Source organism: Haliotis rubra, unplaced genomic scaffold, assembly GCF_003918875.1.
Source record: "Haliotis rubra isolate DU_JTF1 unplaced genomic scaffold, ASM391887v1 Scf42, whole genome shotgun sequence".
NCBI lineage: Eukaryota > Metazoa > Mollusca > Gastropoda > Lepetellida > Haliotidae > Haliotis > Haliotis rubra.
This window is the reverse complement of record NW_025767102.1, coordinates 2161812-2187863: the sequence shown is the minus strand read 5'-3', so window position 1 is coordinate 2187863 and position 26052 is coordinate 2161812. Positions and strand designations below refer to the sequence as shown.

Here is a 26052-nt window from a genome sequence, read left to right as displayed (position 1 = left end):
GCTACCCCACCGCCCTTTTCTGGATGAAGTATATATGACTACTGTTATTTAGTATCTTAATAATAATTTGCTACTCATATATAGATATCACCAGTGTGTTGAAAATGGGTACCTGCAATTTTGCTCGCTGTATTTACAATTTTATGTATTTTGGATGTATTTTGATCAGACAGTCTCCCATACCACCGCCAGCCATTAAAAAAAACATAATTCTTTGAATAAAGGTTCTGTAAAATTGAGAGAGTTTGGTATTTTTTAATTTAAAATGACGCCAGAAATGGGCTTCGCACATAATGGGGAATCGAACCCGTGTCTTCTTTGAGACGGGCGAACGCGTTAACTACTAGGCTACCCCACCGTCCAGGAAAAGAAAAGAAGTTCAGGTTCACCCGATTCTCTCTTCTTACCACAGTGGATCTGGCATGTAATGCCACACTATATAAATAGCAATATGAAAGAAGCGGTCTGTCCTTAACTTCTTTTGAGTAGGATATACCATAAGAACATCCATAGTATATTTACAGGGACTTGAGGGACTAAAGCTTTAAGCGGTTTTACCAATATCCAGCAAGGTCACAGAAGGGGAACGCCAGACTTCATACACTGTACCCGTGTGCATGGGGAATCGAATCCGGGTCTTCGGCACGACGAGCGAACACTTTAACCATAAGGCTAACCCACCGCCACCGGAGCATCGAGATTCAAGCATGAAACAGGAATAAAAGATTAAAGATGGTAGTTTTGATTGGTCGAATGGTTGATTGGTTTGGTTGGTAGGTAGGTAGGTAGGTTGGTAGGTTGATTGATTGATTAACTCAGCACTCAGCAACAACCCAGCTATATGGCGGCGGTCTGTAAATAATCGAGTCTGAACCAGACAATCCGGTGATCAACAGCGTAAGCATCGATCTACGCAATCGGGATACGATGACATGTGTCAACCAAGTCAGTGATCCTGACCACCCGATCCCGTTAGTCGCCTTTTACGACAAGCATGGGTTACTGAAGATCAATTCTAACCCGGATCATTACAGGTCGGTAGTTTAGAGCTTCTTTATATATTGGTGTTGTCTTTATAAAATTTTACATAATCTCAAGTAACCCTTTCTTATGTTACGTCAATCCAGCAGAAATATTTAATCAACTGGCATACTGTCTAACGTATGTACTTAATGTGTCTGAATCCTCGGTGTTGATTGCACGCTGCAGAAAATATATCGTAGTGATATAAACAATATTGGTTGTTTGCCTCGGACATTCTCAGTTGAATAAATATCTCTCAACTGTTACCCAATATGTTGTTTGAGGTGAACATTGTTCTTCTCGCAAGCTTGGGATGCATGGCAGCTGCGTTAAACAATGGACCCCAGTTCTTATTAAAACAATTCGAGTTATCAGCCTTATAATGATTACAGGATACATTGCCTGACACCAAGGCTTTTATGTTCCACTATAATTACATTCAAATGCTCATTCGTGGTTATTATGGAGAGCGGAAGGTCGCGGGTTCGATCCCCGACCGCGTCATACCAAAGACGTTAAAATATGGCACTTGTTCCCTTACTGGCGCTCGGCGTTAATGGGTACAACAAGGCCTGTACCGTCAGTATAATGTGTCTGAGTGGGGTATTCAAGCTTAACTGCAGCATGGTATCTAAGTGTGGCTAGCACTATAATACCTGTTTACGTCTGGGCTAGTACAAGCAGCCACATGCACATATATACACGCATGCACGTCGTCATGTGAGCGAAACCCCACTTCACCTCACCTTACTTATGATTTAGTGTGCAAGCTACACTCTAGACAGCCCTCTCTTCTAATGTAACCCACGTAGTTTTAGTGCCCAACACTGAACAACATGCTAAGTTTTGTCGATATAGCAATCCTCGTATTTCTATGACCGAAGAGGGGCGGTGGTTTAAGCGTTCGCTCGTTCGATTCCCAACATGGGTACAATGGTGTCCCCCGACGTGATATTGCTGGAATATTGCTAAAAGCAGCGTAAAGCTAAACTCACTCACTCTATGAACGAAAAAGCGCTTCAACATTCACAGGAGCTTATGAATCGTTGGCTTAATCTGAACCTGGTCATACTAGATTTTAAAGGCACTGAAATGCTTGTCAAACATGTCCAACCTTTACGATTATTATATACGCCAGAAAATACATACAAATGTTAGGGCAAAATATGAAATATTCTAGCGACCTGCGTTGAAAGAGTAAATCTGGTGGCTAATTATACATACATTTCAAACGGTTGTCAAATTGAAACCGGACAACACTTCCGTTTCCTAGCATGTGTAGCTGCATGAAACATTGTACTGACATTTTGAAACTAATGTATCAACGACGCTGGTAAGTTTATGAATTATGTGCAGAAAACATAACCTAACAATGATACCTATCAACCGTACACACGGGCTTTAATGTGTCTGCAAGTGCATTATATTGAAAATTCTGACATTTCTGTTTGAGCAGTTGGGAAATCTAGCATGTTATCTCTGAATGTGGGCTGGTATATTGATGTCACCATGCCCCCTAACGTTCACGTAGTCTCATACATCTAGTTTTATCTAGCACACTCCAGAACACTAGTGACACCGGTTTTTTGGGGGGAATAGTTTTATCACTATATTTGAGACACATAGCTGCTTTTAAAAATATCAGTTTAAAATAATTGTAACTTTGATGTAGCAAACATTCCAGAAGTCAAACGTTGAGCCTGGGGCTCGATACTGAAACGTTTGTTTCGAAAAAAAGCCCCAATATATGAAATACTATAATATAATATGTCTCAGATTAGAATAGGTAATGTCATATCAGGGGCGGATCCTGGAATTTGGAGAGAGAAAAAAGGGGGTGGGGAGGTGTGCACATGAATACGTTCAAAGGTTAGGGAGAATCGTCCTCAGGGAAAATTTTCTGGGTACGGGGGATTCCACCCCTGCATATATATATTAAAACAAAATAATCTCATTTGCATGCAGTATCTTCAACAGGAAAGAAGTACCGATATATATTGTAGATCCGATCGTATATTTATGTCATCTGTCTTTGCGACACACCATTATATATATAAATAAATCTCATCGCTTATACTAGTATTCAATTCCGATGGGGTAGCCCCTGGTGGTTAAACCGTTCCGTCGCCATTTCCGCAAAGCCGGGTTCGATTCTACTGATGGAAACAACGTATAAAACCCATTTCTGTTGAAAGGCGGTGAGGTAGCCTCATAAAGCATCCGCTCGTCACGCTGAAGACTCCGGTTCGATTCCCCACATGGGTACAATGTGAGAAGCCCATTTCTTGTGTCCCCCGCCGTGATGTTGCTGGTATATTGCTAAAAGCGGCGTAAAACCGTACTCACTCACTCATTTACGGTGACTTACTGGTATACAGTTAAATCCAACTCATTGACTCACTCATAACTAACTATCCTGCAACTAACAGGATCCTATATAAACAGAATAAGTGAGAGAAACAGAATGAACCTACATCTGACCACCATATCCAGTATACATTATCCTCATTCTATTATGATAGATACCTTGGACATATTCGCCGCCTTGGATTATATGATCTCTGATCTTACTCACAGGCGCGTAGCAAGCCAATTTTTTCGTGTAAGCCCGATAGGTTGCAAAACGTTATATTTAGATAGTATTGAGGGCTTGCCCAACTGTTTCAGCAACACTCATGTGTAAACCCGGTATTTTTATAAGGGTAGCTACGCCCCTGGCTCAGGTTAACTTAAATGGACGTGTCCACGTTGTAGGGATCGACCTCTAAATAAATGTCAGGCGTATTTCATTGGTTGATGACACTTAATTTATTCATTATCATATAGTTCTTTTAAATAATTATATGTAATTATACAATACCGCTTTGACTATAGCTCGAGACTACAGGTACCCGTGAAGATCCGGGTTAGATGATTGGTCTTCAGTGACATGCTTTTCGTAATAGCTAGGCGACTAACGGGATCGGGTGGGTCAGACTCGCTGATCTGGTTGACACATGTACTCGTATCCCAACTGCGTAAATCGATGCTCATGCATAGAATGGATTGTCTTGTTCAGACTCGATAATTTACAGACTGCCGCCAAATAGTTTGAATGATATTGCCGACTGTGGCGTTAATAAACAAACAAGCAAGATGTATTTTAGGTTTGCAGTTGTACGTTTTGGAGAGAATTGTATGTCTGTAAAACTGGTTGTGAACAGGTTATACACACCTAATCTCGATTATAGACATTAAATGCCAAAATCTCAACCCTGATTGTGCTTTATTCGTGGTTGTGAAAATGCACGTACATATTATGTCCTCAAGGCGAGCCCCCGAAATGGTGGTTGATGTATACTAGGCGACTGTCTCAGGAGCGATGCGATAACAGTTTGACTTGGCTTCTGTCTACGTAGACTGAAATGGAGTGTACTTGCGACGCGTATCAACAATGGCACCAGTCTATACAACAATCACGTGGTTGCGCTTCACGATGTTACCCTTTGAAACGTATGGTATAAACTGGTTCACTGACCCAATGTTTTGTGTCAGCCAACAGACTGCGCACATTTTGTGTACTTTACGCAACAGAGACAGGAGACTAGTCTAATGAACAACATGATATCGGTAGTCACTGATTAATATAATTAACTGATTAATATAATTATTCGTATACAACTGTGATGCATACCACTAAGTGAAAAATGTGTAGCAAATAAGTAAAGTTTGACTAGTCTCGCAAAATCTCGTTTATTTGAGAATCGGAACAAGGAAACGTCCTTCACCTTGCAACTGTTGCTAGGATCACCAAAACAATAGGTTGCTTCTTTGCATCTTTTCGCCGACACACTTGTGTCTTATGTCAGTTTGGGCCTCTGATCGTGTATAACTATTTCGCCGTGTATTATTATGCGCAAAGGAGAGTTCATGTCTGGTAGACTGAAGCAGTTATTCTATTAAGCGTTCATTGAAAGCGACTTATTACAGTTTTACTGATCGCCAGCATGGCCTCCACAACAGCAGAAGCTTCTGTCCGTTTTCCAGAGATACAGACACGGAGTATATATGCTGGAAAATACAAAGATTGGACCCCCCAGTATCGTGCGGTGAGTTTCCCTGATTTTCTTACAGTTTACTGGAAATATTCAGGTACTGATACAGAATATCTGAATAATATTCTTATACACGAATCAGCCAAGTCACGGTTCTATGATCTGGTAGTCAATTTCAGCATTTGAAAGATAGCCTGCCAGTAAAATACGTAAGCAACAAAAGGTTACGGAAAGAGTTCCTTCCGTTCCCACAACCATAAACCTAACCCTAAACCTAACTTAAATTTTGGACTTTTAGTCATTTTTGTGAGTTCTTTAGTATATGTTGTGTTAAGTTTTGTTAATAATTTTAGTATATATTCATTTATAAATATTATTTGAGATGGGGGAACGGGAGGAACTCTTACCGCTTGGCCCCAACAACAGTTTGAAGAAAATACTTTTGTAAGAAAATGCTTTGAAAAAAATATGTGGTCTGATCATAGGTTTTTGGACGGCAATGCTCACTCGGACTATAACAGGGTGTTGCATCACAGAGACATCTTAGTCAATAATACATCAACTGCTGACATGTTATAATCGTTACCCAATATTTGTGATATGTATCATATTTTGTTGCAGCCCTAATATATACACAGAACAATAATCTTTTATTGTCTTGCAGGCTGGGAAGCTGACAGCAACAGGAGACACTACAGAACTATGTCTGAAACCATCAGATGACAGAGTAAGTTCAGTCAAAATATGTTACACGATTAAGGTCCAAAAAGGCCTGATTCACCAAAATCGTGCTTTCTGACATAAGTGGTTCACCTGAGTGTTAAACATCTAAGACCTCCATCACTTTGAGCTTTTCTCCCAGATACTGCTGTGTGTGTGTGATGTGAAATTTGGGTTTTACGTCGTGCTTGAGAAGATTTGCTCATATGACGACGTGCATGCATGTGTATGTGTATGTGCGGCTGCTTGTACTAGCCCAGACTTAAGCTGGTTTTAAAGTGCTAGCCCACTGAGATACCATGCCGCAGTGAAGCATGAATACCCAACTCAGACACATTATACTGACTCCGAGCCGACCAGTCCTTGATGTACCCATTAATGCCGAGCGCCAGGCAGGGACCAACAGGTACCATATTTTAACGTCTTTTGGTATGACGCGGTCGGGGATCGAACCCGCGACCTTCCGCTCTCGAGGCGGACGCTCTAACCACTACACCACGGAGGCGGTCAGATACTGCTGACTTGAAATGATGTACTATTCAAAGTGGGATCAATCCAAAGTCACTCTCACACCTTTGCAAAGAGTATATTCAATTTACGTTCATATCAGCTGACAACCCACCTAACAACTAACCTACATCCTCTTCAGAAATCCCATCTTCCATAAAGTGTAAACAAAACATTTACTGAATAAATAGTGATGTTTTATATAAATTCAAAAACCAAACATCATTGATCAGTTTTTATTAATCTTGTCATGTTTTGTTACCACTTTTGTACGTGAGTCACTGGATCTTGCAATGTTCGAAATATTCCACCTGTAAAACTTTGTACTGGTGCTTGTTCAAGAAGAGAAATGGTCTTCAGCAACCCATGCTTGTTGTTAGAGTTGACTAACAGGATCGGGTGGTCAGGCTCGCTGACTTGGCTGATACATGTCATTGTATCTCATTTGCGTAGGCAGATGCTCGTGCTGTTGATCAATGGATTATTTACAGACCACTGCCTCATAACTGTAATGTTGCTGAGTGCTGCATAAACAACAAACAATCAATGACACAATAACTTTTTAAAAAGCCTATAATATTGTAGCATATTCTCTCATTTATTATATATTTTCTGCCATTATAGCCAGAAAGTGCAGATGTCATCAGGCGTTTCCGTGCCAGTGTGCAACCTGCTGCAGGTGCAATGCGAGTGTTCTATGGTAGAGCACGGGACCCTCATCGACGATGGGCAGGAGAGATGACCCATGGTGTCAGTACACGCCCTTCTTTTACATCTGGAGAACTTGTTAATCCACATCCGAAAACATTATTCCAACAACGCCTTTCCGATAGGAAAGAGAATATCTACGCAACACACATCCGTGCTCCACTCGGAGTATCACATGATCAGAGGCCTGGACTTCCGGCAAGAATAAATTCCCGCACTTTTACATTCGGAATCCCAACGGAACTGGGTGAGTTATGGTCACTGTAAAGTCACTTTATGACTTTTCATTCAGTTTCATTCTCAAAAGGTGGGACGTATATTTCAGCTCACCTAACTTAACTGTTTTGCCCTCACCAGTCTTCGAGGCACAAGATACTGCCTCTTTGTTTAAATGGTTACAGTAATGGTAAATGTTCTCTCCCCGATACTCCCATTTCATTCATAAAATCTTTTTTTGCATGAAATGGTTATTATCAACAACTTTTAACTCCATAGTAATTGCAATAGCTAAATGAAATTGAGATCTGTTGGTCAGTATAACAGAACTCACAATAAAATTATTGCCTCTGTTCAGTTATAAAATTACTTCTAAAAATAACTTGAAATAGTATGCCATTCAATATTTTGCCATTCCTATTCATGAACCTAGTGCTAACATCTACACAGTGACCATCATAATTGCTGATTTCTGCATGTGCATGCATCCAGTAGGGAAACCATTTGATTTTCCTCCAGCCCCAAAAAGTTAACAGAACAAAATTTCAGTCCCGATGTCATATTTCCAACGGCATTCTGAAACCTTATTGTTACTGGAGAACTATATTCTTGACTGGAATCTCAAGGGCTTGAATCTGTATTCTAATATGTTTTGCTAAATGATCAAAGGCATTTACATCTCACTGAATTGCCATCACTATGCCGTTCTAGTCTTGCCCCTCATAATCAATCGTATCCTAAATGGTAACCAATGTCACAGTTCACCTCAGTTCTCATTGCTAATAGTACAGTCTCCCACAGTGCAACTAACTTGGGAGTAAATATGCTATGTCCATATTGTCCCACGTGGTTTATGAGAATCACATGAAAAGAGAAGATGTCTAACTTGAAAACATGAGCCGTATTGAAACTTTTATAATTAGGTAATATTTTTCTTAACCTAAGGGCAAAACACATCAATAGAAAAGCATGTCAGTTAGCCCTGAACGAGGATTGTTAATTAAGTCACCAAGAACATTGTTTTTTTCTTTAGTTTTGTGCCTAACATTAATCATTGGTAAGTATTAAACATGGTATCTTAGAAAAGAAATAAGTCAGCTCTACCCAATGTATAGTGTAATAAATTGCAAGCGTCCTTGTGCCTTAACTGTATATCTTACTTAAGATTCTCATCAATTGAGTTAAATTCTTTTATTACAGATATCGGTGCCGGAGGCTTGATAAACCCCAACAAGACTTATGAAGAAGTAGAGAAAGAAAACACAGTTGGTCATGATCTGTACATCAAAACCCATGCTGACTTTGAGGTTGGAGAAAGAGTACAGCGATGTTACACAGCTCCAAGCTTCAACTCGAAGAACAGATTTGGAATACCAACGCCTCATGCCAATGACGGGCGTCACGTAAGGCAGACACTGAAGTGGCTCCATGAAACAGAGTCGGAGAAAGCGTCACAGGTCGTGTCCAAAAGAGTGGATGATTTCCGTGAGAGGACACAGCCTCAGTTGGGAAAGGTCCATGACCCGTAAGTTATTAGTGTCTTAGAGTGAGTGAGTTGGGTTTTATGCCGCACTCAGCAATATTCCAGCTATACAGTGGCGATCTGTAAATAATCTTGTCGGGATCAGACAATCCAGTGATCAACAGAATTAGCATCGATATACACAACTGGGATACGATGACAATTGTGTCAACTAAGTCAGCGAGCCTGACCACCCGATCCTGTTAGTTGCCTCTTATGACAAGCATGGGTTACCGAAGATCAGTTCGAACCCGGATCTTCATGCTTAGTATCTTAGAATACAGAGTGCATAGCAAGCTTCAATGATGTATGTACCACAAGAGCAGCAATTTGATATTAGTACAAAAACACAATGTAACACAATGACAAACAGAAGGAGTACGCTTTGTCTCATGGGATACAAATTAATATGATCTGTTTATAGTGTTTGAATCACAGTTTTTTTTCTTCTTTTTTTTTCTTTTATTATTGATGTTGAAAAAAATATGTTGTTGAGATAAGCCATAATTTTGTTCCTGTACCTGAAATATTAAGAACCCCATTCAGGGGCTCTTGTCAGATAAATCTGAAGTGAGTCCTTTAGAAGCCTACCATAGCCTACCATCATAGCTTGAAATTAGTTCCATTCTCTCTACAAAAATCTTGCAATTCCATTGGTTAATCCTCTACCATGAGTTGAAATAATACATTTGAATGTGGACCCCCAAATCACTTGACTGACACTGTTACCTTATGAATGTTGACATGTCTGCTTGGAAAAACAAGATGACGTCTGCTGCCTATGATATTATATTTCACAGTTGACAGGGAACAGTTACAACTTCATAAACTTGAAAGTTCATTTTGGCATAACAAAACAAACGATTATTCTTAAAGGGCAAGTGTACACGAAAATTAACCTTTTTGTCTTGCACGTTTTCTTCATAAAAAGTGTTTATCAAGTCATTTTATATCCAAACCCGTACATAAATCAGAAGTAACTAATTTATTATTTGCGTTATATCAATTCATATTTTCAACATTTACCAAGAGTTCTATGTCCACAATAAACACACCATGGCTTATGTCCCTTGGAAATGACGTCATTGGTGCCCAAACGATAAACGAATGACGTCGTCAGACCTTATTAGACCCATTTCACGTGGTGCAGGTATAGGTGTGGTTCTTGTGTCTCGATGCGCAGGCTACTGTTTTAATCCACCTGTTGCTTGGCCGCCAGCTTGCTATGTGGTCAGTTCTACACTGTAATGGCGTTGCAGTTTGAAAAGCATTATACATTGTACTAAGAGTGTTACCACGTAACCAAATTGTATAACATATACAACCTGAGTCGGTCGATCTTTCCAACAGTACCTTTTTCATGAAACCTATAAAGCGTAGATGCACTACATCTTGCTTGCCATCGGTGAATATGCCGGCATTCTACGTTTGTTACTAAAGTTCTTACATAAATCGTACGATATGTCACTCCTCCACCTAATTCACTTTTATATCGATAGTACTCTACATCACGCAGATAAATGCAATTTGCAGTTTTGAACACTGTTTGAAATTCGTTTTTCTATGATAGCATCCGCTGATTGTAGATAAAATTTACTGAAAATTACATGCATCGTAAATCTCGCCAGTTTTGACACATTACTAAATCAACGATTCACTGCGTTTTCGCGTAATTTATGGTAAAATGTCAAATTTTACTGGGAGTATTGAATTTAAAAGAAAAGATGTATCATTGTGATCAGCAGTAGTTTTGTTGTTGTATGATCGAATCACCAATGCTCGTTCTGAAACATTATCAATGAACCGAGAATCGCTGAGAATGTTTTGGAAAATGCATAAGCGATCAAAGTGAAGTTTCAGCCATATTACATAGTGTTTATAAAATCACGTCACATGTATGTCGGTTATGTTTAGATCCATAAAATTCAACACCATCTTCCTTACATGAATCCTGAATTCCTCATACAGTTCAAAATAAACTGACAAATGGACTTTGTCACCAATACGAAGTGTTTCAGTGAAATCTAACGAAATATATCGAGGATATGAGTTGCCGCGCTGTGAAAGAATACTTGTTTGAAATGTATACAAAGCCAATCTCAGATTTTACACTGTGTATCCGTTAAGCCTACTTGTTGCATACAATTGCTCATTAGTTTTAGAGCATGCATTGGAAAGGTATCGTAGCAAGCGATAGTTAAATAAAACAGGTGTATGCCAATGATTTTCTATATTCATCACAACATATTATAGTTTTGAAAGCATGGCGCCATAACTGGCGCTTAAACTCACGCACTGCGATGAGGGTACTTTTCTTAATTTCTGACTATTTCCCTTGGTCACAATGAAAACAAAAAGAAATTAACAACCAGCAGACTGTCAGAAGTTTGGGACTACTTACATGTCACATTTATGCATATACGTTGCTTGAAACAACGAAAATGTCCTTCGAAACTTCGTGTCAGTGAACACGCCATTTTGCAAAAGTCACTTCCGATAGTGATGTCATCACGGACGTCAACATTGTTATACATATTTGGTATTTTCATTGGCGAGGTTAGAATGCGAAATCAATCCGTCCTGCTGCTTACAGTTTCTGTTCTTATGCTTCTTCCATTATTTTCACGAACTTTTTCCGTGATTAATATCAGTATTATTATCTTTTGATTTGGGACTAGACAGGAGACCAGTTTAAATTCAAGTGGCACCAATTACGTCATAATCAAAGGGCGGTAACTCTGGCCTGTTTAGCTCGGCAAACAAATACCTCATATTGGCATAACATTTCAGCACTTACTTTGAGGGTTATACTTACGTTGTAAGAAAAATGAGTGTATATTTTCAAACATTGGTATTAACTTATTAAAACAGTTCACTTTGATTCACATAAGAATAAATGTGATTTATTCGTGTACACTTGCCCTTTAAGGTCACTATAAAGCAAAAACAAGGATCAATGGACTCCATTCCTTCATCAAGACTATCCCAGACTCTGATCTCACAGTGATCTTTGATTTTGATCTGTGATATTGTTTGTACTATTTGTAGCTGTTACTTTATGTAGTTAATTCTTTCTAACAAAGCATTTGACAACTTAATGTTGAAGTTATGCAATGTTCAGCAGAGGCCCAGATAAGCCGCGTATCCGGGTAAAATACGCATAGAAAATTTCAAATTACGCATTGAAAAATAATTGTTGCGTACCAATTACTCATCGAAAATGTTAGATACGCAAAAGGTTTAAAACAAATGCATTCAGAATATATTTATAAAAATTGCTTGTGTAATGAAAATGACATCGATTGCTATCAAGTTGTACTGTTAGTATAGCACAAGTGTTGTACTGATAGTATAGGATGAGTGATTTATTTATGAAATCATTTCCATTATATTTAAGTTGGTTTTGATATGTATGACATAAGGCAGAACATACCTGCTTAGTAAACTTACTCAATGACATAATACTTAGGTGAGTAAAATGACTGAAATACGCACATATTTGAAAGCAGTGGGTAACGGAAAATGAAATACCCACTCAACATTAAAAATACCCACTCCAAAAAAATACAGTGGGTACAGTACCCACATGAGCTAAATCTTATCTGGAGCTCTGGTTCAGATTCACAAATAGCTATTTTGACATTTCCTCTAAAAAGTAGAGTGAGTGATTTTGGGTTTTAGGCCACTTTTAGCAGTATCCCAGCAATATCACGGCGGGGGACACCAGAAATGGGCTTCACACATTGTGCCCATATGAGGAATTGAACCCGGGTCCTCGGCATGACGAGCAAACGCTTTAACCACTAGACTACCACACTGTCCCCTAAGAAGTAGAAACAACCTAGTAATATACGTCGTAATATTGTTCTTCATATGTCTAATATTGTTCCTGTTTCACACCCCATTGGGAAATAGCAGGAACGTTTTTCCCTGTTGTGCTTCTTTATTTCTCATTAAATTATCATTGTGTCCAAATACATTTCAGGATCAAAGACACACTGAAAGTGCCGCCAGACCACACATTTGGCATCCTGCTGAAGCCAGATGAGTATGGCGCTGGTGACCTGATACACAACCGTGCCCCTGGGTCATACCTGCGGGGCAGCGACCGCCAGCAGGGCATAGTTGCAGCAACTAGGCATCAGCTCAAGAAGATGAACTACCACAACTTCAACGATCTACTTCACGCTTTTAAATTCTATGATAAGGTGAGTTTCAAGGTCATCATTAATTATACATGGAAGGCTTCCAGACCTTCATTATCACATGACTTAATCATGTTGTATGCTCTCCAAGAACAAAGTATGATTATTAACTACTAACAGATGTTTCCAGTGACAAAATTGTCAACCTAAATTTTTTATCCCTGAAAATATATTTTATTCATGTGTGATGCTCGAGGATCACTCACATATAATGAAACTGTGCAACCTACAGTCGAGTACCGTTGTCTCGATATTCATGGGACCAAGAAAAATATCGAGTTATCCGAGCTTCGAGACATGATGGACCAACCAGGGCATATCATCACATATCACTATGAAAGAAAACAAAACGCTTCTCAGTATGTTTGGATTTGAAATTATCATCCGTTATCAGTAGTGTTTATTCGTAACAGTGAGTACTTCCTAATTAATTCCTTCTAAATTAATCCTAATTAAATAACAAAAAAGTGACACCTTCAACTCAATTAACCCTAATTAGTTTACACTACCGCATCCCTTTGATTCATGCCGCAACGTGTGTAAACATTTGGAAACAACCTCAGTTCAGAGGGATACTTGCCCACGAAAGGTAGGTGAATATCGAGTTTCTCTGCAAATATCGAGTTAAAAGGTAATTTTGCTTGTTAGCACCATGAAATTATATCGAGATATCCGAAATATCGAGACATCCGTATCGAGTTAAAAGAGCTTGAATAATGATAAATTATAAAGGATTTTGCCGGGACCGAGATGTTCAATTATATCGAGACAACCGAGATATCGAGTTATCAGAGTTGGACACAACAGTGCTCGACTGTACTTGAATATGATGAACTGATAAGGCGATTTGGAATTTTTCTTCTAGTTGTGATACACTTCTATTTGTGCATGAGTGAGTGAGTGAGTTCAATTTTACACCATTTTTAGCAATATTCCAGCAATATCACAGCAGGGGACAACACCCCAGATAGCATTCGGACATTGGCCCAACGTTGGCAATGTCGGCAAAACCATTGCCAACGTTGGGCAACGTCTGAATGCTATCTGGGACAAATGTGCTGCACACATTGTGCACATGTGGGGAATCAAACCCGGGTCTTTGGCGTGACAAGCGAACACTTTAACCCCTGGGCTACCCCACCGCCCCTATTTGTGCAGGAGTGCATTCTCATGTGTCATTAGAAGTGTCACAATGGATTTCTTGCTGTGTCCATGTCACTTTGACAAACAAGGTTAAAGTCCTACACAGTGCCTACAATAGTATAGATTGATCTCACCAGTGCCTTGTGAACACAGTGACAGATACTGTTCTTTATAGGGGACAGAGATGAATGGAAGTTGCCATAAGATGTCATTTGTCATAATAATATGATTATTTATAAAGGGATTGAGGTCTTCTTTGTGTCAAGTCGTTCACTATCTGTAAGGTATTGTTACTAAGCGTTCCCATCTGTGTAATGCATTGTGCAAAGCGTTCCCCTCTGTGTAAGGTATTGTGCAAGGCGCTCCCCACTGTGTAAGCTTTTGTACAAGGAGTTCCCCCATGTAAGGTATGGTACAAGGAGTTCCCCCATGTGAAGTATTGTACAAGGAGCTCCCCCATGTAAGGTATTGTACAAAGAGTACCCCACTGTGTAAGGTATTGTACAAGGAGCTCCCCCATGTAAGGTATTGTACAAGGTGTTCCCCCATGTAAGGTATTGTACAAGGCCTTCCCCACTGTGTAAGGTATTGTACAAGGAGCTCCCCCATGTAAGGTATTGAACAAGGAGTTCCCCCATGTAAGGTATTGTACAAAGAGTTCCCCACCGTGTAAGGTATTGTACAAAGAGTTCCCCCATGTAAGGTATTGTACAAGGAGCTCCCCTATGTAAGGTATTGTACAAGGAGTTCCCCCTTGTAAGGTATTGTACAAGGTGTTCCCCCATGTAAGGTATTGTACAAGGCCTTCCCCACTGTGTAAGGTATTGTACAAGGAGCTCCCCCATGTAAGGTATTGAACAAGGAGTTCCCCCATGTAAGGTATTGTACAAAGAGTTCCCCACCGTGTAAGGTATTGTACAAAGAGTTACCCCATGTAAGGTATTGTACAAGGAGCTCCCCTATGTAAGGTATTGTACAAGGAGTTCCCCCATGTAAGGTATTGTACAAGGAGCTCCCCACTGTGTAAGGTATTGTACAAGGAGTTCCCCCTTGTAAGGTATTGTACAAGGAGCTCCCCCATGTAAGGTATTGTACAAGGCGTTTCCCCATGTAAGGTATTGTACAAGGTGCTCCCCACTGTGTAAGGTATTGTACAAGAAGTTCCCCCATGTAAGGTATTGTACAAGGAGCTCCCCTATGTAAGGTATTGTACAAGGAGTTCCCCCATGTAAGGTATTGTACAAGGAGTTCCCCCATATAAGGTATTGTACAAGGAATTCCCCCCATGTAAGGTATTGTACAAGGAGTTCCCCCATGTAAGGTATTGTACAAGGAGTTCCCCCATATAAGGTATTGTACAAGGAGTTCCCCCATGTAAGGTATTTTACCAGGAGTTTCCCTCTGTGTAAGGTATTGTGCAAGGAGTTTCCCTCTGTGTAAGGTATTGTGCAAGGCGCTCCCCACTGTACGGCGCTCCCCACTGTGTAAGCTTTTGTACAAGCTGTTCCCCTCTGTGTAAGGTATTGTACAAAGAGCTCCCCACTGTGTAAGGTATTGTACAAGGAGTTCCCCCATGTAAGGTATTGTACAAGGCGTTCCCCACTGTGTAAGGTATTGTACAAGGAGTTCCCCCATGTAAGGTATTGTACAAGGAGTTCCCCCATGTAAGGTATTGTACAAGCTGTTCCCCCATGTAAGGTATTGTACAAGGCCTTCCCCACTGTGTAAGGTATTGTACAAGGAGCTCCCCCATGTGAGGTATTGAACAAGGAGTTCCCCCATGTAAGGTATTGTACAAGGAGTTCCCCACTGTGTAAGGTATTGTACAAGGGACTCCCCCATGTAAGGTATTGTACAAGGAGTTCCCCCATGTAAGGTATTGTACAAAGAGTTCCCCACCGTGTAAGGTATTGTACAAGGAGTTCCCCCATGTAAGGTATTGTACAAGGTGCCCCCCTATGTAAGGTATTGTACAAGGAGTTGCCCACTGTGTAAGGTATTGTACAAGGAGTTTCCCCATGTAAGGTATTGTACAAGGAGCTCCCCTATGTAAGGTATTGTACAAGGAGTTCCCCCATGTAAGGTATTGTTACTGTACAAGATGTTCGCCCTGTCTGATTATACAAGATGTTCCCCCATGTCAAGTGACTCGCAGTACAAGATGTCCCCCCCAACCCCTTGTGTAAGTGACTGTACTGTTCCTCTATGTAAGTGACAATATCCTCCCCCTTGTGTCTGTACAATGTGTTCCCCCTCATGTGACAGTATAAGGTCTTATCCCCTCATGTGACAGTACAAGATCTTCCCCCCATGTGATGGTACAATATCTTCCCCCCATGTGACGGTACAAGATCTTCCCCCCATGTGATGGTACAAGATCTTCCCCCCTTGTGACAGTACGAGATGTTCACCCCCCATCCCATGTGACAGTATAAGATGTTCCCTCTGTGTGTAAGTGACCATACAAGATGTTCCCCTGTGTTAGTGAGTGTAAAAGATGTTCCCCTGTATAAGCAACTGTACAAGATGTTCCCCTCATATAGGCAACTGTACAAGATGTTCCCCTTTAAAGTAAGTGTACAATGCTACAGGACCAGTCAGGGAAGATCAACATGGAGGAGCTGCGAGAGGCCTGCTTCCAGTTCAACCTGCCAGTAGAGCCGGAGCTGCTTGAGCAACTCATGGACACCTGTGATGTCAACAGGGATGGTCAGATTGACTACCTGGAATTTTCCAACTTCCTCAACTGGAAAGACAAGATGGACTCAGGATATGGAGAGAAGACAGGTAAAGTTTACACTGTGTTGGAACATGATTTGTACATAATAATTTGAAAATACATGTAATGCACTTTCTTACAAGTTTGGTCAATTGTTGCTGAAAACTGCAATCTGAAGATATAAGAATGAATGGTTTGTAACAATTAAGCTACAAAAATCATACACGTTTCAAGTAACAATGAATTAGTAGGTCATAATTTGAAAAATAGAAAACAAAACTAATGTGGCCTGTTTGATGATGGATACATGGAGAGCCCGAAGCTAGAAAACCCATGAAGATTCGGGTTAGAATTGATGTTCAGTAACCCATGCTTGTCGTAAGAGGCGACTCAGACTTGGTTGACACATGTCAGCGTATCCCATTTGTGTAGGTCGATGCTCATGCTGTTGATCACTGGATTGTCTGGTCCAGACGTGATTATTTACAGACCGCCGCCATATAACTGGAATATTGCTGAGTGTGGCGTAAAACTAAACTCACACACTCATTCACTCTGATATACATTTTATTTAATGTTTTTCTGATAAATATAAAAAAGTGTGCTGTCCCAATCTCAAATGTAGTTTTTTGGAATGGCATCGCATTAATTAAAGTCCAAATGTAACAACAGATAATTGTCTACATTGAAACAGTGATGTCACGTCACATGTCTGATGGCATCTTCACAAACAATGAAACATCTCATCGGGCATCAAGTAGCCAATCAGCATGAAGCAGAAATTTTGATTACCGATAATATTTGACTGCTTTGATTGGCATTCTAGAAAATGAGGAGATGAAGAATGAGGACAATTTTTATGGATATACAACTTCTTTATTCTCTATAGGCGACGTTGGACATAGGTTCACTTGCTTGACAGCGACATTAGAATCTATGTCGAAAGGTCGCCTATACAGAATAAAGACGTATATCCATAAAAATTGTCCTCATTCTTGATAATATTTGCACAAATGTTGTTTGTTGTTATGGGTAACATATAGTCAGAACATTATTTTTGATTGAAGGTTCTGCCAGGAAATCAAGCTTCTTTTCTATAACCATAAAATAATAATATTATTATATAATAATAGTATATTATCATACTTCATATGGTCATACGTAAGACTCTCTATCTCTATTTTTCTGGTAAGTTTTTGAAAAATTAGTGAAGAATTTAACTTACAAAATATGTAGAAATTGACTAACAAATTCAAGTTAGATGTGCTATGAGTTTTGATCATTGCTAGTTGTTAAAACCTTCGTACAAGGAAGTAATTAGAACATGACTGAAACAGCAGATTACATGCTCAGAAGCATTGACTTGTGCAAACTAGAAAACATGAGTAATGAGTTTGTGTTAAAAGAAGATATAAAAATCCAGATAATTATATGACGTGATACTGAACACGTTTCCAATGATTATCATGATTAGATATCTTTTTTTAGATATTTGGAGAAAGAATACTCTCAGATTTTACATCCCATTCCACACTCTGCTCATCTTACACCAGCCCACCACCCACACCTCTTGAGTAGATATAGGGGGTAGGGTAGCCTAGTGGTTAAAGCGCTCACTTGTCAGGCTGAAGACCTGGGTTCAATTCCCCCCATGGTTATAATGTATGAAGCCCATTTCCGGTTTCCCCTGCCGTGATGTTGCTGGAATATTGCTAATAGCGGCATAATACCACGCTCACTCACTTTTGAGTATATGCTGATATTCTACCACTGCTGTGGTTATTTCTCGTCAGAAAACAAATTTTCATGATCAGTATTTTCACAACACAAGCTGTCATCTGTATTATGAACATATGGTGGTATCTTCCTGCAATCAATCAATGATAACAATACACGACATGTTGTCTCTCCATCAACTACACGTGACGGTAACATTGATTCGTCAGTTGGAGCTAGCTGATACAGAATCATGATGGAGAGTGTTCATGTATTCTTGTTTCAACAGAGGACGCCCTGCTGTGAGCGACAGTCAGGTGGTTGAGGACAAGGACCTGGTCCCCAAATCTCCCCAGAGCCAGGAAAGCACCCCACGGAGGTTACAGAAACAGGTGGACAAGGCTATTGGGGGACACAGGACCAGCGCCAGCATGATCAACGCTGTAGTTGGAGGTGTCAGCACACGAGGTATGTTGTAACAGTGAGGCAGTGTGACATGTGGCTGCAAGAGTTATGTCCCTTTACTCTCCAAGCTGTTGGTCCACATCTAGTTGACAATACTGAAATGTTTTCTCCTTATGTAACATTTTTGTAGTGCATTTAAGAGCCTATTATTATTTAGCATCTTGTTATTTAAAGAAAAACAGAATATAATTGAAATCTGCACAATCAAGGTCTCACTGTTGTATACAAGTTATGGAAAACTGGATATCAATTCAGGTAGTAAGGCTGGCAAATGGATTGATAGTCGAAAACATTGTTAAATGTGAAGAATTAATTACGATTGTAGATATGCAAATCACAGGGTATGAAAAATTTCAGCCAGACCACAGGGCTGGTTAGATGTAAAACTTGCCAGCCCTGACCAAAACTTACCTCAGCGCTAAGCCCATAAAAAATACTAATTTACTGAGTATAATTAAATTAAAACTGATGAATATCTTCATGTCTAAATTTACGTCTAAAGTTTAACCCAACCGTCAGGCAGGTGAATTTGAGAATCTTGCAAGTCCGTGTTGAAAATAACCGTCCCTGGCGCCGCCGACGGTCAGGCAGGCAGGCATTTCGAAAGCTGCAAATCGTGTCATCGATAACATCACACATAAATTATTGTGATCAAATAGAGTTGTAATTTACTCACACAATACACAAAGTTAGGTCTTTATTCATTGACTGCTTCAAAATTATGTTGAAAACGCTGCTTTTTGTAGGCAATCCATGTATAAATGTCTCACCACTCACCATTGATGTGAAATATGTTGTTTTGGTATTGATTAATGTCAGATATGACTTTCTTGACACTTTTCCCCTTAAATATTGACTGATTTATCGACTTGATGCTTTGATGTGAGATTTATGTCATAACAAATAATTGTATATTGTTGTTTGTTTTGTCCAGATTATCGAACATATGGAGTTCCAACTATCAGGACTGACCGCTCGGCGCCACGTATCCGGCGCGTGGATGACCGCACCAACTATGGGGATGAGTCCAATGCTTTCGGCCTGCTCAACCCGTCCATCTTCAGCCAGCATGGTGTGTATGAGAAGGACTTCCTCCTCCCCAGAAGCCAGCATGAGGTAAGTCACAGAGGTTGTTTTATACTCCCCATGGAGCTGAGAATGGATTTTGAGTGCATGTTGATCCATGGACTTGGGCCCTGTTGCACAAAGCGATCTTTGTGTTATGACTATCGTAAGTGAGTTACGGCCACCTTAGCGCTAAGATAGCTTAGTGCAACGGGGCCCAGGGTAATAATGCTGGAGTGCTAGGAGCATGTCAACAAGCATACTGAAGGAGCTATGGAATTTTACTCATTAGTATTTCTTTGTTGTTGTTGTTGTTGTTGTTGTTGGTTGTTGTTGTTGTTGTTGTTGTTGTTGTTGTTGTTGTTGTTGTTGTTGTTGTTGATGATGATGGCACCAGTGAGACTATGGTATGTCAATGTTATCCTGCAGTCCTGCTTCCTCAACATTCAGACTGTATTCTATGGGGTTGTTGGTATTGGTGGTGGTGGTGGTGGTGGTGGTGGTGGTGTTGGTGGTGTTGATGATGATGGCACAAGTGAGACTATGGTATGTCAATGTCCTGCAGTCCTGCTTCCTCAACAAGACACAGTTGCCTAGTGGATTCCCCAGCGAAAATGGTTCCGATTCCCCACATGGGTACAATGTGTGAAGCCCATTTCTGGTGTCCCCCACTGTGATGTTGCTGGAATATTGCTAAAAGTAGCATAAACACTTACTCACTCACTCACTGTAATCTTTGTTTCTATGGATACTGATAAACACAATATCAGCTATTGACACAAGATCATACCAATAGCCAGTTTACTACATCAGTAACTCAGAAAGGCAATGATAAGTGCTTGCTCATCATTCTAAGGCAATGGAAAGTGCTTGCTCATCATTCTAAGGCTATGGAAAGTGCTTGCTCATCATTCTAAGGCAATGGAAAGTGCTTGCTCATCAATTTAAGGCTATGGAAAGTGCTTGCTCATCATTCTAAGGCAATGGAAAGTGCTTGCTCATCATTTAAGGCTATGGAAAGTGCTTGCTCATCAATTTAAGGCTATGGAAAGTGCTTGCTCATCATTCTAAGGCAATGGAAAGTGCTTGCTCATCAATTTTCAGGCTATGGAAAGTGCTTGCTCATCATTCTAAGGCTATGGAAAGTGCTTGCTCATCATTTTAAGGCTATGGAAAGTGCTTGCTCATCATTCTAAGGCTCACCATAGGCTATGGAAAGTGCTTGCTCATCAATTTAAGGCTATGGGATGGAAAGTGCTTGCTCATCATTTTAAGGCAATGGAAAGTGCTTGCTCATCATTTTAAGGCTATGGAAAGTGCTTGCTCATCAATTCAGGCTATGGAAAGTGCTTGCTCATCATTTTAAGGTTTGATTTTGTTTCCCCACCTGTGTATGAGTCAAGGCCATTTCTGGTGTCACCTATCATTGACCATGGCTACAAGCAGCCTAAAACCAAACTCACCTACCTCTTCAACATGTCACCTGATTCCACCATCCTCCACCTTGTTTTTATTTAAGATTCATCATCTAATGAAACATGATATATTTCTGTGCTTCAGGTACGTGATATCTTCACCCAGGTGGGAGTCCACATGCCAGGGGAGACGTTCGAGAGTGTGTGGAAATGTGCCGCAAGTAAGCACCCCAAGGGCCACGTCAGTCTGGAAGCTTTCAGGAATGTGCTTGATGAAATACAGGCCGAACAAATCCAATCGGAAAAGCATCCCATGGCAATCTAAATTGACAATTTTAATGCATCTTATTTATCTATTTATTACCATAAATTGATTTAGATGTTGATGAAAACTTTAGTGAATTAAATATAAGGTATTTGGTAACATACTTGATAATGCTCATGTGCTATAATTAGAAGTCTGGTAATGAACATGCCAGTATATTTCAAGAAATTATTTTATATTTTATTTGTTTATCAGTAATCAATGTCGTAAATATTGTGCTCTGATAAAAAACACATGAACTGATAATACACTTTGACCCTTCATGGTAATAATTATACATTTCTATACCATAAATATGTTCTATAGCAATACAACACTGAGAGACTATCAATGTGATGGTTTCTGTACAACTTCAGTCAACAAATGAATGTTTCAAATCAAAGAATTTCTACAGTATTTGCGAAGCGGCAGTATTTAACACTTCCATGGTGATAGTTTTACATTTGGAAGCTATGAATATTTCATTTCTATACAACACCGAGAGATTATCAATGTGGGACTTTCTATTCAACTTCAGTCAACAAATGAATGCTTCAAATCAAAGAATGACTACAGTATTTGCTAGAATTCAGTATTGAACCCTTCCATGGTAACAACTATACACTTGTGAACCACAAATATTTTATTTGTGTACAATTCAACACTGAGTGATTATTTCTTACATGTTTTCAGTTTCATCAGGAAATGTATTGTTATATCAAATCAAATAACATCTTCTGTTTTTGCAGAGATTCAGCATCTAAACACTTCCATGATAATAATTATACATTTCTGAGCAGAACATTCTATTCCAATTTAACACTGAGTGATAATTGATAGGCAGTAGGGGTAGATAATTTTAGTACAATTTTAGTCAATGATTTGTCCTGTTCATATGACAGACATTTTAAACAGTATTACAACAGACTTTAACAGCATTTACTAGCATTCAGCCTCACTGCTTATGTGTGAAAAGCATTTTCAAGCAAACTATCAAAATAACATATTTTGTGATATTTCACATGGAGAGAGTGACTATTTATTAATATAAATTGAAATCTAGATGTAACACTTGCATTTTAAACTTGTATTTAGTCACTTTGTCATGACTGAATTTCCTGATTCCAACAGCCGATATGGCTGTTTTCTCTATACAGCATTCCAATTACAGCAAACCATCAAAATGATTATAGTTAGATCATTTTTTTATTTTGATTGATTATCTGCCAGCAAATCAAACTCCTTTCTATAACCACAATCAGAATGTTCACTGGTCAAACTTCATGTTCATAATGTTGATGGGTAAAAAACATGTGAATTTGTTTTAGTCATTTAAGTCAACAATATGTTATTTTCAAATCCTCAGGTATGAATCTAAGATGCATTATGTAATCGCAAACCTAAGTCATTTTAACTGTTGGGCAAAAGAAAAGAAAACCCTTGTTTGAAAGTCGTTAAAAATGAAACAAGAAATAGTCATTTGGTATTGATGTATTTGATAGGGCTATAATATATAGTTGTGATTTTGACCTTAAGCTTGCAGTGTTTCATCAAATGTTTTCAACCTTATAAGATCTAGATAATATTACAAAGGGAAGAAAGAGTAAGTATATAGTCTGAAATGCTGTGTTCCTCTCAATGCAGAAGTTGACATACATAAATTTTCCTGCATTATGTGTATCATATAATATTATTTAATTTTTTGGTCAAATCCAATTTTCAATAGTATACTTTCTTTTGCCTGACAGTATGTCTATATTTACCAAAATTTAGGTGATATATTCTGATAGAACCTAGAAAGAATTTGTTCCCATATTAGCCTAGTAAGATTGTATTGTGATGATGATGATGATGCGATTTTGTATCTGCATCCGAAACATATTACGAGAATTTGCCATCAAACCTTGTACGAGACCCTCCAAAGTATTACCTTACAACGAAAATATGAAGAGAATTATAAACACTATAGTATTACAACCCAGCTCATGAACACGAGAAACTGAGTCTAGCAAGGTTTTCTTGTCTCAGAAACACAATTTTACAACTGCACTTCAATACTCTTATCAGCACAAGTATTTTTATACTGATTTGTTCCAGTACATGTATTTGTTAAATAACATTTGCCATTATGTATATTGTCAACCTGTTATTTCACTACAGATTTTCATGGTTTTACACATACAATTTTTGTCATTGTTACGTGCTATTTCGCACATGATGAAGTTCAGACCATCATCATCACTTTGAATAGTTACAGAAGTGTAAATACAATCCTTTTAATTAAGAATATATATGCTTCACAATAGTAATCAAATTTTCAATATGACTGTAGTTAATCTGTCATGCCAATTTGAGTATTTCTTGATTTCTTGATACACCTTATGTTGGTATTTTGAAACTTATGCCATACAACACTGTGTTTTTCTCATTAAGATTTTGACTTATTTGTTATCTTCTCAATCTGTCTATATCAATGTGCAGCTAACTAGGAATTAGTTTATACCTAATTTTGAAATACAAAATGTTTCATATGTAGATATAGGCATAAGTCCTTACAGTAATATTTTGCTGATTTGACATAATTGCAAGTGTGTATTTGCAGCATAGATTTGTGCTTGCTCAGTATTCAACAGCTTTAATCTGACTTTGTTCTCAGTATTTTTCTGATATTCTCGCCCTCGTGGAACTGATACATATCTCACAGCATCCAGTATTGCAGAATCTCACATCTTCCACCATGCTATTGTGCTTAATACCAGATAGAAACTACCGTTGTATCACAAGACAGTATTAACAAAGAGATTAAAACATTAACACACATCCTTATTCCATTGGGATGACTTGAACACATGATGAGCCACAAGTAGTATTATTGAGAGCTGGTTCCAATACCTCACTATTGAGGGTTTACAGTATACCCACCAGAATTCATATAATGTCAGTTGCTAGGTGTCATGTCAATATCAGTAGTTTTGTCAATATTTTGTCAATAGCATTTGGTGTGTATCATTGTGATTCAGCAACATGTGTTTACATGTACACATTTTACATGTGTTTACATGTACACATTTTACATGTGTTTACATGTACACATTTTACATGTGTTTGACAGCAGTATTTCACAATGCAGGACTAATTTGTTACTGTATCGCATAATAAGTTGCTTTAATGAAATATTTTGTACATTCAAATATTTAAAAGTTTATTATATATATTAATATTGGATTTTCCATATTGGTAATTTTAATGAATGAGAAATTGTTGTATGAATTATTTGCTTCAGGTCAAAGAACATTTAAATTATTTGCAAAAATTCAGTATTGAACACTTCCATTGTTATATGTTTGCATTTCTAAGCTATGAATATATTAATCCTATTTAATAATGATTGATAATAAATAGTTTACCTGTAATGAGGTTACTGCACAATTTAAGTAAGAAATTGAATATGCTCCAAATCAAAGATGTTTGTCTACTGTATTGGCAATTATTCAGTAATGATCACTTCCATGGTATTTAATTACACATCCCTTCACCTTGAATATTTTAAATCAGTATGTTTTGTTACACTGTCTGAAGTTTCTGAACAATTTCAGTCAGGAATTGAATGATATGCTCAAACCAAAGAATTTCTACAGTATTTGCAAAGATTCAGTATTGAACACGTCCATTGTTATAAGTATGCATTTCAAAGCACAATATTTTTTCTATACAATACAACACTGAGAGATTATCTGAGTGTGATAGTTTCAGCACAATCTTCAGTCAAGACATGAATCACTTTGCTACAGATAAAAGAAAGTCTTCAGTATTTGCAAGGATTCAGTATTGAAACACTTCCATGTTAATAAATATACATTCTAAGCCATAAATATTTCCCCATACAATACAGCACTAAGTGATTATCAATGTTCTACTTTCAGTATAATTTTAGTCATATCATGAATGCTTTGGTTCAAGTCAAAGAATGTCTACAGTGTTTCAAAAGATTCAGTATTGAACCCTTCCATGGTAACAACTATACAATTGTAAGCTATGAATATTATATTTCTATAGAACACTGAGATTATGAATGGTACTTTCTGTACAACTTCAGTCAACAAATGAATGCTTCAAGTCAAAGAATGTCTACAGTATTTGCAAAACAGCAGTATTGAACACTTCCTTGGTTTAATTCCAATAACAACATAATTGTTAAAAAGGTTTTATACAATTTCAGTCAATAATTCATCAGTTCAACAGGGGGCAGTGGGGTAGCCTGGTGGTTAAAGCGCTCGCTCGTCGCGCCAA

General features: G+C 38.6%; 1 protein-coding gene across 1 annotated transcript; it reads left to right on the top strand.

Annotated features, from left to right (window-relative positions):
* Positions 1–4803: 4803 nt before the first annotated feature.
* LOC124288519 (EF-hand domain-containing family member B-like) lies at positions 4804–24418 on the top strand. Its single transcript, XM_046725040.1, has 9 exons — positions 4804–5111; positions 5722–5784; positions 6909–7239; positions 8409–8733; positions 12716–12938; positions 16670–16865; positions 18805–18981; positions 19913–20094; positions 21604–24418. Exons 1-9 carry the CDS (start codon positions 5010–5012, stop codon positions 21781–21783), a joined length of 1779 nt encoding a protein of 592 aa, XP_046580996.1. The 5' UTR covers positions 4804–5009; the 3' UTR covers positions 21784–24418.
* Positions 24419–26052: the final 1634 nt, after the last annotated feature.